The sequence below is a fragment of the Muntiacus reevesi genome, chromosome 1 (assembly GCF_963930625.1).
Source record: "Muntiacus reevesi chromosome 1, mMunRee1.1, whole genome shotgun sequence".
NCBI lineage: Eukaryota > Metazoa > Chordata > Mammalia > Artiodactyla > Cervidae > Muntiacus > Muntiacus reevesi.
The window spans coordinates 208,464,437-208,485,289 of record NC_089249.1 but is presented as its reverse complement, the minus strand read 5'-3'; the positions used below and the strand labels follow the sequence as shown (position 1 = coordinate 208,485,289).

The 20,853-nt window shown below is 35.1% G+C and overlaps 1 protein-coding gene across 7 annotated transcripts in view; it reads left to right on the top strand.

The window, feature by feature from the left end:
- Positions 1 to 20,853, top strand: part of CSNK1G3 (casein kinase 1 gamma 3) — a 121,811-nt gene that overhangs the window by 75,844 nt on the left and 25,114 nt on the right. For 2 of the 7 annotated variants that reach the window (XM_065918204.1, XM_065918201.1), the window contains exons 7-11: positions 4,717 to 4,802; positions 4,917 to 5,001; positions 11,516 to 11,664; positions 16,745 to 16,837; positions 20,440 to 20,535. In XM_065918204.1, coding sequence (XP_065774276.1) covers positions 4,717 to 4,802; positions 4,917 to 5,001; positions 11,516 to 11,664; positions 16,745 to 16,837; positions 20,440 to 20,535 — 509 coding nt within the window. The remainder of the gene's footprint in view (positions 1 to 4,716; positions 4,803 to 4,916; positions 5,002 to 11,515; positions 11,665 to 16,744; positions 16,838 to 20,439; positions 20,536 to 20,853) is intronic. The other 5 variants (XM_065918207.1, XM_065918205.1, XM_065918202.1 and 2 more) reach the window with 4 other exon arrangements.

Sequence of the window (20,853 nt, the reverse complement as noted above, 5' to 3'; positions counted from 1 at the left end):
ATTGTCTTTATGACCAGTTCCTCACTTTAGTAAAAGTCCTACTGTAGGGCTTAGTATACTTGTCCCTTGATATCCACAAATTGGTTCCAGGACCCTGAGGATGCCAAAACCCAAGGATGCTCAAGCCCTTAATATAAAATTGCATAGTATTTGCATATAACCTATACACCTTCTCCCATATACTTTAAAATCATCTCTTGATTATTTATAATAACTAATACAATGTAAATGCTTTGTAAATAGTTGCCAACCCTTGGCAAGTTCAAGTTTTGCTTTTTGGAGCTTTCTGGAATTATTTTTTACAGATATTTCAGTCCATGGTTGGTTGAATCCACAGAGGCAAAACCCATAGATATGGTGGGCCCACTGTTTTTATATATCACTTAGCATTTAGTCTTTAAAACCGTATACTATAATTAATACAAGCAATACTACAAAGTACTACAAAATACAAAGTATTGCTTGTATTTTGATAAATTTATCCCCATGTTTCATGTTTTCTGATGCTATTGGAAATTTTATTATTGTTCACATTCATTTTCTGATTGTTCATTTCTAGTATAGGAATACAATTAGTTTTTATATACTGACCTTGTATCATATATCCTTGCTAAAACTCATTTACTAGTCCTAACACCGTTTTTTGTGTGTGGGTTACTTAGGATTTAAGAAAAGGAAAAATAGTTTCACTTCTTCAGTTAAAATCTGGATATCTTTTAATTTTTTCTCTTTCTTTTGTTGTACTGACAGGAACTTCTAGTACAATATTGAATAGAAAATGTGAGTGAACATCCTTGCTTTGTTCTGGATCTTAGGGATGCCTTTTCCTCATATAAGAATTTCTGTTTTTTTCATAGAGGTCCTTTTTTAATATGAAAAAGTTTCCTTCTTTTTTATTTGAGAATTTTTTAATCGTAAATGCATGTTAGCTTTTCTCAAGTACTTTTTCTATATTTTTTGAGATGTTCTTATGATTCATATCTTCTTTTAATGTTGGATAATTATATCAATTGGTTTTTGAAAGTTAAACCAACCTTCAAGTCACAGGATAACCCCTACTTTGTCATAGTTTACTTTCTTTTTAAGGATTTTGCATCTGTGTTAATGAGAGATACTTCCTGTAGTTTTCTTTGCTTGTTTATGCCTTTGTCTGGCTTTGGTAACAGGGTAGTGAATTAAGTTGGGAGGGGTTTCCTTCTCTTCTATTTTCTGAAAGAGTTCGTGTAGAAATGGTATTGTTCCTTAAATGTTTCTAGTAAATTCTATTGAATTTATTAGTGATAATTTCTGGACCCATAGTTATATTTGGAGATTATAAATTATAAATTAAATTTTGCTTAATATAAAACTGTCTTCTTCTTGAGGTAATTTTGGTAATTTATAGCTTTCAAAATACTTGTCCATTTCATCTAAGTTGTTGGATGTATTGGCTTAATGTTAGTTTGTAACATTTCTTTATCGTTCTTTTACTGTCTGTAGGATCTGTCCTGATGCCCCCAGATAATAGTAATTTGTGTTCTTTCCTTTATCCTAATGAGAGTATTAATTTTATTCAACTTTTCAAATAACCAGCTTTTGATTTCAATGTTTTTCTCTACTGGTTGTCCATTTTCTCATGATTTGTTTTCTAATTTATCATTATTCTTTTCTTTTACTTATTTTGGGTGGTGTTGGTATAGACATAGGTAATTGAATCATAATACAGTTCTGAAATAGACCCATACATGGATGCTTAATTGATTTTTGAGGGTAGTGCAAAAGTTACCCAAGGAGAAAAGACAGCCTTCTCAAGAAACTTTGTGAGAATAACTAGGCATCAGTATTGAAAAAAATGAATCTAAACCCTTACAACAAAAGCAAACAGGAGAAAAATACTTCAAATGATTCACAGATTTAAATGTTAGAACCAAAACTATAGGATTTCTTGAAGGAAAAATAGAAAATCTTTGTGACCTTAGGGTAGTCAAAGATGTTATAGGTAAGACATAAAAAAGCATAAGCATAAAACAACAACAAAGACGTCCAATAAATTGGGTTTCATCTAAATAAAAACTGCTGTTCTTTGAAGGATACTGTTAAGCAGATGAAAAAAACATGCTACAGTGTGGGAGAAAGTATTTGCAAAACTTGTATCTGAAAATGACTTACATCCAAAATACACAAACAACTCTTTAAGATTTATTATAAGACAAATAATATAATTTTTTTAAACATGGGTACAGTATCTCAACATGTCACAAAAAAATATGTGAATGACCAGTAACAATGTGAAACAATGTTCAAAATGTTGTTATCAGTGAAGCTCAAATTGCAGTGAGGTAATACTTCATGGCCATTAGCGTGGCTAAATATGAAAGATTGACCATACTGAATGATAGGTTCTGGAGCAGCTTGAAGTCTGATGTATTGCTTGTGGAAATATAAAATGGAACAAACCCTTTGGAAAACAGTGCATAAGTTTCTTATAAAGTCAAACCTACACTTTCCACATAATGGAGTAATCCCACTCCTGGATATGTGAGAGAAATGGAAACATATGTCCACACAAAAACTTGTGCAAGAATGATCCTAACAACCTTATTTACAATAACTCAAAACCAGAAGTTCCTCAAAGGTACATCAGTAGCCATATAGATAAATGATTTTGGCAATAAAAAGTAATGAGGTCCTAATTAAAGCTTACAGCAACAGGAGTAAAGCAAAAGGTCCATACTGTATGATCCTATGCATGTGAAACTCTATAAAAAGTCAGATCTTCTGTAGTGTAACAGAAAACATGTGTGTGGTTGAGGCCGGGGTCGGGGGGGTGGAGCATAGCAGGTAAGGCGTAAAAGGGAATCTTTTGGAGGGTTGGAAATACTTACTGATTGTGGTCGTACTTATATGTATGTGTGGCCAATATTTATCAAACTGTACCCTTTAATAAGTATATTTTATTATATGTAAAATTAGACATAAGTAAAAAAAGTTTGTTTTTAGTGCTTATCAAATCTGGTTATACTTCAGAATCATCTGCTAAACCTTAAGTGTACATTCTTCTACTCTATGTCATACCCAAAGAATCAACATCCAGCCTTAGCTATACTCATCTGACATTCTTAACAGCTTCAGAGGTGATTCTGATTCTCAGTGGGACTTCAGAAATAGTATTTTTTTTCTTTCTGTGACTCCTCATTCTTTAAGACTCCTCGGGTCTAGTAAAGTGAAATTTTAGTTATAAAAGTCATTACTGGACTTTTTTCATGTTATTCATATCCTGCTTTCATTAATCAGTTTTAGAAGAATTTTAAGTCTATATTACTTATTTTGAAAGTTTGCTTTTTTAAAAATAAAATATGCTTACATTGTTAAAATATGAAATATAAGGAAAAATTCCCATTATATCACATTTTTTAACATATGAAGTAAGCCTTTGAAATAACCTTTCTAGTCCCCCAGTTTCGTATCCCTAATTACTAATGATTTGATTCCTATTCTTCTAGATATTTCCCTATAGTTATAGAAAAGAGACATACTTTAGATTTAATAGGGACAAATCTAGTATATTTTTGTATAGTCACTTATATATTTAAGTAGTATGCCTTGATTGCCTGTTTTGTGGCAGCCATTACAATAGGCCCTGAGGCTATTGAGCCAGAGACCTCTGTTCTCCTGTGATGTTGTAAGGTGAGAGGATAGATGTTGATTAAATAAAAACACAAACATATTTACTAAAACTGTAACAGGTGTTTCAGAAGACAATTACAGAATATTCTAAGGTTGCATAGTAAAAATTAAAACATTTTTGACCCTTTTACTCTAGTTCAGATCCGTCCTTTGAAAGGTTTGCTTTTCCTAAAGCATTTAGTACTGCTTGGATAGTCTTAGTGTTCATTTGGATGAAACATCTTGCACACGAACATCCTCTTGTTAAACTATTATTATCTCCTCTTACTGTTAACATTTTTGTATTATTTTAAAATACTAACAAAAATTAAGCATTTAGCTCAAGTGACAAAAAAATTGAAAAAAAACAAACAAACAAACGTTCACTCAGCAAATATTTGTAAGTACCTCCCTGAGTCTTGGTCTGTTATTATATCATTCAGTTATATGCTATACAACATTTTGTTACTAGAACAATAGAAACTTGAAAGTGGCAATTTGTTCTGGTAGCATATTTTTGGTGCTGCCAGAGGAGTTACTACCAATGGAATGCGTCAAACGCAAGTGCTTTTAAAAATATATTGTGCAATATATTAATGGTATTTAATACTAATGGAGAGTATGGTATGTGGGATAGAATTTTTGGCCTCATTTAAGTTTAGGAAATGGGAAACTAAAGAAAGTTAAACATTGTTAGTTCTAGGTATTTTCAAAATTTTTAATATGTTATATTCTAAATCTTATAAAATGGAGCTGTAGTACACAGTGACTCTGTTTTTCATCATGGAACCCTTTCCTCCTTACCTTATTTGTAGGAATAGATATTAATATTTAAGGAAAGAAATAAATCTCCAGTAGCATGTAGAAAAATCATAGTGGCATGTTTTTTAAATGCATGATAATTTTACTGTAAACCCATTATTGTTTAGACATGATTAGATTTATATTTTATATGCTGAACTTTGAGAAATTATCAGGAATTAATTTACATGTAAGGAAAAAATTATTTTTCCATTCTTGCATCCTTTACTGGGAAAGGAAAATTAAATTTATGTTTCTTTTATATTTCAGAACAAAGTAGAAGAGATGACTTAGAAGCTTTAGGTCACATGTTCATGTATTTTCTGAGAGGGAGTCTTCCTTGGCAAGGTTTAAAGGTAATTGTTTTTGTGTTTCTTTATTGAATTTAATAAGTTATTAATCTATTAAGATACTTTCTTCCAAGTATTTAATTTTAAAATTACTTCTCAAGAGTTTTTTCTTTGTTTTAGGCTGACACATTAAAAGAGAGGTATCAGAAAATTGGAGATACAAAACGAGCCACACCAATAGAAGTGTTATGTGAAAATTTTCCAGGTAATGAATAATGCTGTACTGATACATGTGCTTATTATACACAGAAAACTGTAAGTGTTAATCGTCATTACTTAAGTTTATAAGTACTTTTTTCATGCTTAAAAAATATGACTTAAAAGATGTCAGCATTTGATACACAGACCACAGGGGCAATTTATGTATTTGCTTTGTAAGATGATGTTAATGGAAAAAAATCCTTCTAATATTGTTGACCAGTACCAGCTAAAGTAATATTTTCTTCAATAGCATACTTTGAATAAGTTCAAATATTTGCTCAGAAATACCGACTGTAAAGTTTTGGTGTCCAGTATTAGTCATTTGAGTCTCAGTATCAATCTTAAAGGAGGTATGTGATATATGATGTAGTCTAGTTTTCCAACAGCAAAATCTACTAACCTTACTACTTTTAGGCTAATTTTTGATTTTATGAAGATAGTTTTGCTCTCATGTAGCTTTTTGGCAACTCACATGAAATCAACAAAAAATTAGTTAAGATTCTAAATTAATTAATGGATAAGAGTAATGTATCCGTAATGTGTTAAAATACCTGTTGTAATATGTTGTTGTTGTTCAGTCCCTAAGTCATCTCCGACTCTTTGCGACCCATTGGACTGTAGCATACCAAGCTCCTCTGTTTCCCACTATGTCCTGGAGTTTGTTCACATTCATGTCCATTGTGTCAGTGATGCTTTCCAACCATCTCATCCTCTGCCGCCCCCTTCTCCTTCTGCCTTCAATGTTTCCCAGCATCCCGGTCTTTTCCAGTGAGTCAGCTCTTTGCGTCTGTTGGCCAAATATAGAGCTTTAGCTCCAGTGCATAAACAGGGTTGCTTTCGTTTAGGATTGATTATTTTGGTCTCCTTGCAATCCACGGTACTCTTAAGAGTCTTCACCACTGCCACAGTTCGAAAGTATCCGTTCTTTGACACTTAGCCTTCTTTATGGTCCAACTCTCACATCCGTATATAACTACTGGAAAAACCATAGCTTTGACTGTATGGACCTTTGTCAGAAAAGTGATGTCTTGTCTTTTTAATAAGCTGCCAGGTTTGTTGTAGCTTTCCTTCCAAGGAGCACATTTCTTTTAATTTCATGGCTGCAGTCACTGTCCACAGTGATTCTGGAGCCCAAGAAAATAAAATCTGTTACTGCTTCTACTTTTTCCCCTTCTATTTGACATGAAGTGATGTGACTGGATGCCATGACGTTAGTTTTTTGCATGTTGTGTTTTAAGACAGCTTTTTCACTCTGATCTCACACCCTCGTCAACAGTCTCTTTAGTTTCTCTTCACTTTGTGCTGTTAGAGTGGTATCATCTGCACAGCTGAGGTTGTAGATATTTCTCCTGGCAGTCTTGATTCCAGCTTGTGATTCATCCAGCCTGGCATTTGCTTGATGTGCGCTGCATGGAATTTAAATAAGCAGGGTGACGATATTCATCCTTGTCATCCTCCTTTCTCAATTTTGAACCAGTCCAGTGTTTCCTGTCCAGTTCTAACTGTTGCTTCTTGACCCACATATGGTTTTCTCAGGGGACAGGTTAAGGTGGTCTGGTATTCCCATCTCTTTAACAGTTTTCCACAGTTTGTTGTGATCTGCACAGGCAAAGGCTAAAGCAGAAGTAGATACTTTTCTGGGAGTTCCTTGCTTTCTCCATGATCCAGCAGGTGTTGGCAACTTGATTTCTGGTTCCTCTGCCTTTTCTAAACCCAGCTTGTACTTCTGGAAGTTCTTGGTTTACATACTTCTGAAGCCTTGCTTGAAAGATTTTGAGCATAGCCTTTGCTAGCATTCACTTGGGTATATCTTCCCCTTTATCCCTTACCTTTTACTTCTCTGCTTTCCTTAGCTTCCTAAGCCTCCTCAGATAACCACTTTGTTTCCTTGCATTTATTTTTCTTTGGGATGGTTTCAGTCACTGTTTCCTGTACAGTGTTATAAACCTCAATCATAGTTTTTCAGGTACTGTCTCTAGTAAATCTAATCCCTTGAATCTATACTTTGTCTCCATTGTATAATCATAAGGAATTTGCTTTAGGTCTAGTGGTTTCCCATACTTTCTTCAATTTAAGCCTGAATTTTGCAATAAGAAACTCATGATCTGAGCCACAGTCAGCTCCAGGTCTTGTTTTTGCTACTTGTATAGAGCTTCTCTGTCTTCAGCTGCAGAGAATATAATCAGTCTGATTTTGGTGTTGATCATTTGGTGATGTCCATGTGTAGAGTCGTCTCTTGTGTTGGAAAAGGTGTTTGCTATGACTAAATGTGTTCCCTTGACAAAATCCTTTTAACCTTTGCCCTACTTCATTTTGTATTCCAAGGCCAAAATTACCTATTATTGTGGGTAACGCTTGACTTTCTTCTTTTGCATTCTAGTCCCTGAGATTATGAAGGGCTTTCCAAGTGGCACTAGTGGTAAAGAACACGCCTTCCAATGTAGGAGACTCGAGAGACATGGGTTCGATCCCTGGCTTGTGAAGATCCCCTGGAGAAGGAAATGGCAACCCGCTCCAGTATTCTTGCCTGAGAAATCCCATGAACAGAGGAGCCTGGCAGGCCACAGTCCTTGGGGTAGACTTGCAAAGAGTCAGACACGACTGAGCACACATACACATAGCCTAATTATGAAAAGGACATCTGTTTTTGGTGTTAGTTCTAGAAGGTGTTGTTGATCTTCATAGAACCAGTCAGCTTCAGCTTCTTCAGTATCAGTGGTTGGAGTATAGACTTAGTTATTGAGATGTTGAATGGTTTGCCTTGGAGATAAACCAAGATCATTCTGTCGTTTTTGAGATTGCACCCAGATACTGCATTTCGGACTCTTCTTGACTATGAGGACTACTTCATTTCTTCTAAGGGATTTTTGCCCACAGTAGTTGATACAGTGGCCATCTGAATTAAATTCACCCAATTATTGTCTATTTTAGTTCACTGATTGCTAAAATGTTGATATTCACTCTTGATCTCCTACTTGACCATGTCCAGTTTACCTTGATTTAGGGACCTAACATTCCAGGTTCCTATGCAGCATTGCTCTTTTTTTTTTTTTTTTTTAAATTTATTCAATTGGAGGCTAATTACTTTACAATATTGTGGTGGTTTTTGCCATACATTGACATGAATCAGTCATGGGTGTACATGTGTCCCCCATCCTGAATCCCCTGCCCCACCTCCCCCTGCACCCCATCTCCCTGGGTTGTCCCAGAGCACCAGCTTTGAGTGCCCTGCTTTATGCATTGAACTTGAACTGGTCATCTGTTTTTCATATGGTAATATACACGTTTCAATGCTATTCTCTCAAATTGTCCCACCCTCGCCTTCTCCCACAGAGTCCAAAAGTTTTTTCTTTACATCTGTGTCTCTTTTGCTGTCTTGCATATGGGGTCATCATTGCCATCTTTCTAAATTTCATATATATGCATTAGAATAATGTATTGGTGTTTCTCTTTCTGACTTACTTTACTGTATATAATAGGCTCCAGTTTCATCCACCTCATTAGGATTGACTCATGTGTCCTTTTTTTATAGCTGAGTAATATTCCATTGTGTATATGTACCACAGCTTCCTTACCGTTTGTCTGCCGATGGACGTCTAGGTTGCTTCAGTGTCCTAGCTACAATATTGTTCTTTACAGCATCTACTTTACTTTCACCAGCAGACACAACCGTAACCGAGGATCGTTTCCACTTTGGCCCAGCTGCTTCATTCTTTCTGGAGCTATTAGTAATTGCCCTCTGCTCTTCCCCAGTAGCATATTGGGCACCTTCAGATTTGGAGGGCTCATCTCCTGGCATCATATATCTTTCCCTTTTCATATAGTTCATGGGATTCTCCAGGCAAGAACACTAGAGTGGGTTGTCATTTCCTTTTCCATTGGACCATGTTTTGTGAGAACTCGTCACTATGACCCATCCATCCGTCTTGGGTGGCCTGGCCTGGCATGGTTCATAGCTTCTTTGAGTTACACAAGCCCCTCTGCTGTGACAAGGGTGTGATTCATGAAGGGGATTGTGATTTATGCAATAACAGTAAATGAGAACCAAACTTGAAGGTAGAAGATGGAGCTTATGTTAGGTTGCTGCAAAAGTAATTGTGGTTTCAGACCATGAATTTTAAATCACTAGGCTCTGACACATCTTTTTTAATCAAAATAGGAACCGTTACAGACAACACAATTTTGCCCACGAGAGAGAATTTTGTTTATTTCTATAGCATAAAAATCCATGCTTCCAGATTTGATGAAGTCTTGGAAAGCATTTTCTGCCTCCTGCTGATTGTGGAAGCATTTTCCCTGCAAAAAGTCATCGAGATGCTTAAAGAAGTGGTTGTCAATTGGCAAGAGGTCAGGTGAATATAGCAGATGAGGCAAAACTTCTTAGCCCAGTTCTTTGAACCTTTGAAGCGTTTGTTGTACAACATGCTGTCAGGCATTGTTATGGAGAAGAATTGAGCCATTTTTGTTGACCAGTGCTGGCTGCAGGCATTTCAGTTTTCAGTACATCCATTTGCTGAGCATACTTTTCAGATGTAATGGTTTTGCCAGGGTTCAGAAAGCTATAGTGTAACAGACCAGCCAGCATCAGACCACCAACCAGTGACTGAGCTTTTTTTGGTGCAAGTTTGGCTTTGAGAAGTGCTTTGAAGCTTCTTCTCAGTCCAGCCACTGAGCTGGTTGTCATATAAAATCCACTTTTCGTCGCATGTTACAGTTTGATCGAGAAATAGTTTGTTGTAGAATAAGAGAAGACAGCACTTCAAAACGGCGATTTTTTTGACTTGTGGTTGGCTCTTGAGACACCCACTTATTGAGCTTTTTCAGCTTTCCAATTTGCTTCAAGTGCTGAATGACCATAGAATGGTCGACCTTGAGGTTTTTGGCAATTTGTCATGTAAGTTGTAAGAGGATCAGCTTCGATGATACTCTGAATTGTTTGTTGTCAACCTCTGATGGCCGGCCACTGCGCTCCTTGTCTTCAAGGTTCTCGTCTCCTTTGCAAAACTTCTTGAACCACCACCACGGTGTATGTTTTTGTTAGTATTTCCAACGCCAAATGTGTTGTCGATGTTGCGAGTTGTCTCCACTGCCTGCGACCCATTTTGAACTTAAATAAGAAAATCACTTGAATTTTTGTCTAACATAATTTCTGTAGTCTAAAATATGTATACAATAAAAAGCAAGTAATTAGTCATTAGGAAAAAAAATAAAGTGAGAAATGTGCATTAAAATGATGTATAACCATACTTATTTAAGAATGTATTCCAATATCAAATGGCAGTGTTCAACCATGCAGAACCGCAGTTACTTTTTTGTCAGCCTAATATCTCACTTCAGTATTTGCAGGTTCTCTTGTATAGTGCTGGCATTATTACTGTAAAAGTATCAGCAGCATAATCTCAGGTAGCCCTTTTTAAAGTTTGCTTTTTTTATTCATTGATAGCAAACTTTAATTATATGTTTTGTTTTCTCGCTATCACATCTAGAACTGAAAGATTAAAAAAAAAAATCACTTGATAATATAGTACCAAACAGTTTAGTGGTAAGCAGATTGGCTCTGCATTAAGAAGCTTGTACAAATTCCTGCAGGAAAAATGGGAGTGCCAAAATAAATTAGATGATTAGCTAGAATATAGAATATTGGGAGAGTCACCATGTAATTGGGTTGTTGCTACTTTCATGCCTCTTAGGCTGTGGGTTACCGTGTTCTTATCAGCTGCCATGAATAAATTGGATCAGCTAGGTATAACCTACCATCTCTTATTACAGTGCTCACATGGTAAAACTCTGTTTTACTGATCACCATTTTGCTTGTTGATTTTTATGACTTTTTCTTTCTTTTGCTTCTGGAAATGATGACCTTTTAAAACATATATATCTCTAATGCATTTGGGAATTACAATACCATTCAAAGGTTTGTATATTACCAAATAATTATAACTTTTATGACCAGAAATTAAGAGAATAATTAAACTGTTCTCCTGAGTCTGTTTTAGCTCGATGTTGCTAGGTCCGTTGGGTAGAATACCATTTAGTCTAGGTTAAGTATTTGAATGCTCTTTTGGTCAGTTAGTGTGTGTCACAGATTCTAAAGGAAAGCCAGCAAACTAGTGCAGATGCTTTCATGTATAAATCGGCTCCCATCAGTATTAACAGTATGAGCTGAGTATGGTGTTTTGTGATTAAATGATTATGCACTGTTGAACTTTCTCTTTCAACCTTCAGTACTATCCAAGGTTTCTGTTAAAAATATTACTTTAAAAAATCTTCAGCCTTTTCTACTGAAGCAAAAATAATACTTGTTAAATCTCAGGTTTTTCTTTTGTCTCTTTCCTTTCCTCCCTTCTTTTCACCCTTTTAATCTCGTTGTTATTAAGTTCATAACATTTTCACTGATAGTAGAATCTTGCTATGTTTTCATGTGTTCTTATAACACTTGTCCTTTTAGCTATTTATAATTTTATTATTAAAATGTATATAGAAAAGTTTAATCAGAGTAATTTTTATTTTCTTTCTAGAAGAAATGGCAACGTATCTTCGTTATGTAAGAAGGCTAGATTTTTTTGAAAAACCAGATTATGACTACCTAAGAAAACTTTTTACTGACTTGTTTGATCGGAAAGGATATATGTTTGATTATGAATATGACTGGATTGGTAAGCAGTTGGTGAGTACTCCAGGCTGTATAAGAAAAACAAAAGATAATTTGTAGTACTTAGCTTCATTTTCATAGTACAGATTCTTTATTTGAAAAGAGTTGAGAACAAATAATTTTTTATGTTGAAGTATACTTGATTTACAGTACAAGTTTTAGGTGAACATCATAGTGATTTAATATTTTTATAGATTATGCTTCATTTTAAGTTATTACAGAATAGTATCTATATTTTTCTGTGCTGTACAGTATATCCTTTTTGCTAATTTATTTCATAGATGCCAGTTTGTGTCTCTCAGTCCCCTACTCTTGTCTTGCCCCTCCTTTGTTTTTTCTCCTCACTGCTAACCATAAGATTGTTCTCTATATTTTTAAGTCTGTTCCTTTTTTGTTATATTCACTTGTTTGTTCTATTTTTTAGACTCCACATATTAATGATAACAAGAGTATATTTCTCCTAAACATAATACTGTATAGTTCCAGTCACATTGTTGCAAATGGCAGAATTCCATTCTTTTTTATGGCTGAGTAATATTTTATCATATAGTCTAGTTCAGTCACTCAGTAGTGTCCAACTCTTTGCGACCTCACGGACTGCAGCATGCCAGGCTTTCCTGCCCATCACCAACTCTCGGAGTTTACTCAGACTTACGTCCGTTGAGTTGGTGATGCCATCCAACCATTCATCCTCTGTCATCCCCTTCTCCCACCTTCAATCTTTCCCAGCCTCAGGGTCTTTTCAGATGAGTCAGTTCTTCGCATCAGGTGGCCAAAGTATTGGAGTTTCAGCTTCAACATCAGTCCTTCCAATGAATATTCAGGGCTGATCTCCTTTAGGACGAACTGGTTGGATCTTCTTGCAGTCCAAGGGACTCTCAAAGTCTTCTCCAACACCACAGTTCAAAACCATCAATTCTTCGGTGCTCAGCTTCCTTTATAGTCCAACTCTCACATCCATACATGACTACTGGACAAACCATAGCTTTGTCTAAACGGACCTTTGTTGGCAAAGTAATGTCTCTGCTTTTTAGTATGCTGTCTAAGTTGGTCATAACTTTTCTTCCAAGGAGTAAGCATCTTTTAGTTTCATGGCTGCAGTCTCCATCTGCAGTGATTTTGGAGCCCCAAAAAGGAAAGTGTCTCGCTGTTTCCACTGTTGCCCATCTGTTTCCCGTGAAATGATGGGACCAGATGCCATGATCTTAGTTTTTGGAATGTTGAGTTTTAAGCCAACTTTTTTCACTCTCCTCTTTCACTTTCATCAAGAGGCTCTTTGGTTCTTCTTTGCTTTCTGCCATAAGGGTTCTGTCATCTGCATATCTGAGGTTATTGGTATTTCTCCCAGCAATCTTGATTCCAGCTTGTGCTTCATCCAGCCCAGCGTTTCTCATGATGTACTCTGCATATGAGTTAAATAAGTAGGGTGACAGTATACAGCCTGATATACTCCTTTCCTGATTTGGAACCAGTCTGCTCTTCCATGTCCAGTTTTAACTGTTGCTTCCTGACCTGCATGCAGGTTTCTCAAGAGGCAGGTCAGGTGGTCTTGTATTCCCATCTCTTTCAGAATTTTCCAGTTTGTTGTGATCCACACAATCAAAGGCTTTGGCGTAGTCAATAAAGCAGAAGTAGATGTTTTTCTGGAACTCTCTTGCTTTTTCAATGATCCAATGGATTTTGGCAATTTGATCTCTGGTTCCTCTGCCTTTTCTAAATCCACCTTGAACATCTGGAAGTTCACCGTTCACACACTGTTGAAGCCTGGCTTGGAGAATTTTGAGCATTACTTTGCTAGCGTGTGAGATGAGTGCAGTTGTGCCGTAGTTTAAGCATTCTTCGGCATTGCCTTTTTTTGGGATTGGAATGAAAGCTGACCTTTTCCAGTCCTGTAGCCACTGCTGAGTTTTCCGAATTTGCTAGCATATTGCGTGCAACACTTTGTCACAGCTTCATCTTATAGGACTTGAAATAACTCAACTGGAATTCCATCACCTCCACTAACTTTGTTCGTGGTGATGCTTCCTAAGGCCCCCTTGACTTCGCATTTCAGGATGTCTGGGTCTAGGTGAGTGAGCATACCATCGTGATTGTCTGGGTCAACAGGATCTTTTTTGTATAGTTCTTCTGTGTATTCTTGCCATCTTTTCTTAATATCCTCTGCTTCTGTCAGGTCCACACCATCTCTGTCCTTTATTGAGCCCGTCTTGGCGTGAAATGGTCTCTTGGTGTCTCTGAGTGTCTTGAAGAGTCTCTAGTCTTTCCCATTCTGTTGTTTTCTTTTGTTTCTTTGCATTGATCATGAAGAAGGCTTTCTTATCTCTCCTTACTATTCTTTGGAACTCTGCATTCAAATGAGTATATCTTTCCTTTTCTTTGCTTTTCTCTTCTCTTCTTTTCACAGCTGTTCATAAGGCCTCCTCAGCCAATCATTTTATGTTTTGTATTTGTTTTACTTGGGGATGGTCTTGATCCCTGCCTCCTGCACAATGTCACGAACCTCCGTTCATAATTCTTCCATAGCGTTCCTTTTTAAAATGTTTATTTCTTTATCCTTTTACCTTGGGCTGTTTTGGGTCTTCGTTGCTGCACAGGTTTTTCTCTAGTTGCAGAGAGCAGGGGCTATCTCTAGTTGCAGTGTGTGGGCTTCTCATTGCAGTGGTTTTTCTTGTTGTGGAGCATGGCCCCAGGGCTTTGGGTTCAGTCGTCGTGGCACCTGGGCTCTAGAGCACAGGCTCAGTAGTTGTAGCACTCAGGGTTAGTTGCCTCAAGGCATGTGGGATCTTCCGGATCAGGGATTGAACCCATGTCTCCTGCATTAGCAGGCAGGCTCTTTACCACTGAGTGACCAGGGAAGCTCCCCTCCATACTTCTTTGTCCATTCATCTGCTGATGGGCACTTAGGTTGCTTCCGTATCTTGGCTATTATATATAATGCTGTTTTGAACATTGAGGTGCATAAACCTTTTGAATTACTTTTTCATTTTCTTTGGATATATACCCAGCAGTGTAATGCTGGATCATATTGTAGTTATACTTCTAGTCTTTTGAGGAATCTTCATAATGTTTACCACAGTGGCTGTACTAATTTAAATTTCCACCAGTAGTGCACAAGGGTTCCATTTTATCCATATCCTCACCAACAGTTGTTATTTTGTGTCTTTTTAATAATGGCCATTCTGAGAAGTGTGAAATGATGTCTCATTATGGTTTTGATTTTAATTTCTCTGATGATTAGTAATGTTGAACATTTTTTCATGTATCTGTTAGCCATCTGTATGTTTTTTTGGAAAACTATCTATTCACATCTTCTGCTTTTTTGTTGATTTTTTTTGGTACTGTATGAGCGGTTCATAAATTTTGAATATTAACCTCTTGTCAGTCATATCATTTGCAAATATATTCAGTAGGTTGTCTTTTCATTTTGTTGATGGTTTTCTTTGCTGTGCCAAAGCTTTAAAGTTTAATTTGTTTAGTTTTGCTTTTGTTTCTTCTACCTTAAGAGGCAGATCCAAAAAAATATTGCTGCAGTTTAAGTCAGAGTGTTCACTTGTGCTTTCTTCTGGGAATTTTGTGGTTTCATACATAAAGGTCTTCAATCCATTTTGAGTGTGTTTTTGTGTATGATATTAGGATATGTTCTGATCTCATTCTTTTACACACAGCTGTCCAGTTTTTCAGCACCACTTATTGAAGAGACTGTCTTTTCTTGTTTGTATATTCTTGCTTCCTCTGTCATAGATTACTTAGGTTAATTGACCGTACATATGTGGGTTTATTTCTGAGCTCTCTTTTCTGTCGACATATGTGTCTGTTGTTAATGCCAGTACTGTGCTGATTTAATTACTGTAACTTTGTAGTATAGTCTGAAGTCAGGGAGTGTTATACCTCCAGATTTGTTCTTTTTTCTCAAGATTGCTGGACAGGATCTCTGTGGTTCCATATACATTTTAGGATTGAGAATAAATAATTTTTAAAGGATTCATTCTTTGCGTTTTGTAAAAATAGAGAATTTGGAATCTGCTTTTTAGAGTGATGGGTTATTTTGAATGTTCTACTTCTGATTTAGTTCTTAATATCAAAAATACTTTTAAAAAATGTAGTATTCTAGTGATTACTTTAAAAGATGAGCTAGTTTTTTCTTTAGGCATTGCTCAAGATATATGTAATTTTAGAATATACTTTAATTATTCTAGCAGTTTTAGATTATTTTGCAATAGACTGATACTTATGTATCAGAGCAAGTTTAAGTTCTTTTAACTATAAAAACTGCCCCCAAAATTTGTCTTGATCATGACTATGGGATGAGTGTCATTACTTAAATGAGCACAACATTAAGTTCTTTCTTTGAAGAGATGACTCAAATCAAATATTTATTCTCACTAGTCTTCTTTTTAAATAAATAAGAATGCTTTACAAAATTTACTTTCAGTTCAGTGATACCAATTTTTGTCCATATTTGGAACTGCCGAGCTCTCAGATTCAAGTACTTTTGAACAGCTGGCTTACTTAAATGTTTAATCTGTATTTTTCTTAGCTCCAAAGTGATTTGAATATATATTGTATCTAAAATGCAAACTTGAATATACTTTGATTAATGCATTTATTATGAAAATTTGAATTATATTTGAAGGTTTAAATTTTATAAAAGTCTCTTCTGAGTTAAAATATTGACAGTAACCAATTTTATTAGCTTATTTAAAAAATTATTCCCTTAATTTTCGTAAAATAACTTTTTCTGTTTATATATTATTGGCTTTGGAAATGAGAGACATAAGCAAATACATTTTGTTTTTTTTTCATAAGAAGAATTAACCTAAAAAGTAATGGTAACATTAAAAGGTCTTTTGTTGATACAAAAATAAATACTTGATAAAGTATTTAAATATTTTGAAGCTACTTTAAATAGTAGCTATAATTTCTTTGCTTTAATTTGGTATATTTAGCAACATATTTTAGGGAAGATACCTTTTCTTAATTAAGACTTTATGTAATAGTATCTTTTATTGTTTTTTTATTATTTTAAGATGCTAGATAATTTTAAATAAGCCTTCTGAAATAGAATGCATTGATGCTAATTGTTGTTGTGTCACAGCCTACTCCAGTGGGTGCAGTTCAGCAAGATCCTGCTCTGTCATCAAACAGAGAAGCACATCCACACAGAGATAAGATACAATCCAAAAATCAGGTTTGCTGTCCTTTTAGATATGAGCTGTCTTAATTTCTTTCTTTATTACCTTCTCACTGTTTATAAATGTATTTGGTGTTTTATCAGGCCCAGATGACAACTTTATATGTGCATGCATTTTTGCATGTGTTTGCACATGTGTGTATACATACTTATATATACATATTGAATGATTGAAATACATATCCTTTTCTTCTATAAAACAGACCGTATACAGACATATTAAGGATAAAAATGCACATATTTTCAATGCATAGGCTCTTTCCCCTAATGTTCACATTAAAATTGTTTGATCTCAAAGCCTGATTAGTGGTGTTAGTATATACTTTAAGAATATTGTTCTGTTGGAATGGAAGTATTTGGATACCCCTGTTGGAATGAATTGTAATAGTAGTTGTTTTTTCTAACTGTAGTCCAGTTTAGTGTAATAAATTATTTACTGAGTTCTGTTATTTGAAAGCTACTGCTCTCCACGTTGCAGAAATGTAGAAGTAAGGAAAAACATACAACCTGTGAGCAATGACTTTGTAATGAGTGGCTAAGAGCTCACTGAACCTCTGAAATCAATCAGACCTGGATATGGCAGGTTACTCATTCACTCAAAGCCTCAGTTCTCATCTATAAAATAGAAATATGCATGCTAATTCCTAGCATATAGTAAGCATTCATTAAGTCTCAACTCTTGTGGCTGGTGTTCCTGTTATCATTATTACAGTAAATTCACAAATAACTACATAACAATGCAGAATAATCTGTACCATGGGAGATACATTAATAAAGTGCCATAGAGGATCATTGGAATATGTAGGATCTATATGCAAAGGTGGTTTTTGAGATGAGCATGAAGAATAAATGGAATTTTTAAAGACAGGCTAAGGAATAAGAATTTTGGAGAGAGTGAGCATTAAGAAAATATAAGGCAAAAGTTTAAAAATGTGGAATATGTTTGAGGAGAAATAAGCAGTTGGTTTGGAGCAGAGAGCAGGTTCAAGACAAGATATAGAAGATTCATTGAAAAGTTTGTATTTTCTGGGTAAGATAAATTGGAAGTTGTTGAATTTTTGAGCAACATTTTCACTCATCTTTTTTATATAAAGAAACCTTACTGAATCCATTTTTGACACAGAATTTTTGCTGTTACCTTGAATTAAGCAGTGTCTTCAGAATTTTCGGTTATAACCCTTTTTGGAGAGGGGTAATGTGCTGTCTATTTTGTATTCCATCAGGGTTGAGGTGAGGGTTAAAAAAATGACATCAAAGAAGAAACACAACTTACTAAAAATCTTAGTCAAATAAAATGCTACATTTAGGAAGTATTTATAATTTTATGCTTTAAAGTATAGACAATTTTAAAAAGTTTAGTTTTATAATTTTGCCTTAGAAAAACTGGGCAGTAAAGGGTCTTATATATAAATTACTTCTGGTATAAATTAAAAGACATTGGTAGCTTGAGTACTCTGATAAGATGCTGTATATAGAAAGAAATGGAAGAAGTGAAGACTTGGAGTATGTGTTTTATAAATCAGTTAATTTCTCAAATGTATGTGGAACAAGACCAGTAATTCATATTCTGTGAGGATCTCCACTTGAGCTATTAGGTATTGTAATAAATGAAACTCTTCTTTTATTGTTGAATTAAATTATTCTTGAAATAAATTTAAATATTTTAAAATTTTAACTTTCCACTGGTTTCAGATATGTCTTGCTAGCCTGATTACTAGCTCACTGAGGGTGGGAACCATATTCTGTTGATGTAGTCCTTCTTGCAATAAATGTAGGGAGTCAAATTTTTTTTTTCTTTTTTCAGGAAATCCTTTAGCATAGCTTATATATTGAATTTGCAACTTAGATATATAGATTCTTATCATGATAGAACATTGTATATCTAGAAAAAAATTTCTTAACTATCTGTGCTGCAGTAAACAGCTTAAGTTGTGTGATAAACCCACAGTTCATAATCCCAAAAGAAGAAAGGTTAATTCTTTAAATGTCTGAAACCTTTGTAATATCCCCAGATAAACAGTTTTAACTTAGAGTCAGTCCCTGAAGTTCAGGGGATCCTGAAATTTTACAGGAAATCTTGGGTGGATGCAAATGTTTATTTTGAGGAGAGGTTGCATAGCTTTCGGTGTCTTCTTAAAAGGTCCATGATTCCTAAATGTTGCCTGCTGTCTCATGGTCTCATCTAATTTATTTCACTTTAACCTACAAGTCAGCTGAATTCTGGTGATAAATTTGGAGGATTTAATGAAGGGACATTAGAATTGTCGTAATTGTTTTGATAACATATTTTATGCTACAGAGTATGTAGTTTTGTATGGTACAGTTTAATTTAGGAAGCTTAGTGCCAAAACATTTATTCTTTGTGTCTACTTGATTTTAACATCTTTTCTCCTGAAGGGTTACTCTGGCCACTGATATTCTTAGTCTGCATATAGCCCAGTGTACTTGACACTTTGTGGCAAGATTTTCCTTACTTTAGTTGAAAAAGAGAGAAAAGAGCCCTGAAGTCTTCAGAGCATAATGTAATTGTGGTAATGAGCTAGGTACTAATATTGGGAAAATAGTCTGCTCTCAGTTTGAATACCAGGTGTATTATTTGCTACTTCAGTGATGTGAGAGAAGTATTTAATGTCTTCGTGTCTTCATCAGTAAGATGAGGATAATACTTTCTGTCTCAAAAATGAGATAACACATATAAAGCAGCTAGTGCAGAACCAAACATACGATAGAAACTTAAATATTGTATTCCTTCCCCGATATTAGTACTGTCCACATTTTCCTGAAACATAGAAATTGCTCCCTATTAAGCTGTTACTCAGTTCTTTTAGTAGATTATTACTTAGTTTGTGGTTATTGCCATACAGGCTTGCCAGGTCATCTAAAATCTTTAAGAATTATCAGCCTGTTTCATGAAAATAGGTCTCTTAATTTGAACCAGATGAAAAAAATAGATGAAGGAAGCAAAGGGATTCATATATGGAAGATTGTCACTTAAAAAGTTTGTTTGTCATATCCTTTTGGTATTCTGTATAGCAGTTCTTATTTTTCAAGGAACTTTTCTGTTTTGTTGTATTATCCTCACAGTCGGAAACAGGGTACTACTAAGCAAGAAGAGAAAATTTTTTAAGTTTTCTGAGACCTTAAGTGTGGCTGTTTAAGTAATGTCTTTTTTTAAAAACGATGGAAGTAGTTTCTTATCAGAAAACCAGTGGGGACCTCTACTGTAAGAAAATATAGTGAGATGGCTTTTTAGAACATTTCACGGTTTATGGAGTGCTTTCTTGACCACGTCATTTTTATCTGTCTAGTTTTGGTTAGCTTCATTTATAAAATTAGAGAGTGGAGTCTGTGATTTCTAAAGTCCTTTCACTTCTAAAATTCTGTGGTGGTATTTTATTTTTGTGTTTGATCATTACATAATTGTAGCATTTTCATAGAAATCTCTCCACATTCAAAGATGACTGCATCTGTGACTCAGAATAGTAAGGGTTTTTAAAATTTCCTTTTATACATTTGTTTTCTATATTATAAGGATGCGATGTTTAACATTTTGGGTTTCTCTTCTTCCATGCATGCCACATGCATTAAATAAATGGCAGTCGGCAGACCACAGGGCAGCCTGGGACTCCCAGCAGGCAAATCCCCATCATTTGAGGGCTCACCTTGCAGCAGACAGACATGGTGGCTCGGTACAGGTATTTCTGATTTTTGCATGAGTGATTATTTCCCAGATTTATACAACTAACCCTTTTTGGAACTCATGGCATGATTTCTTATCCTAATGAAAGACTTGTTGCTGAACTCTCCATAATTCTATTCCTTTGAATTTAACCAAAAAAGAAAAATTAACATGGTCTAGCAAGACCACCTAAGGGATACTAAGATTTTGCCTTTGTTCATTTTTGCAAGCACATACAACAGTATTTAAGTAAGTTGTATTCAGAACATGTTAGAAAAACAAAATGTATTACTTGAACTATCTGTTAAACTTGATTGTCCAGTCATAAACTCAG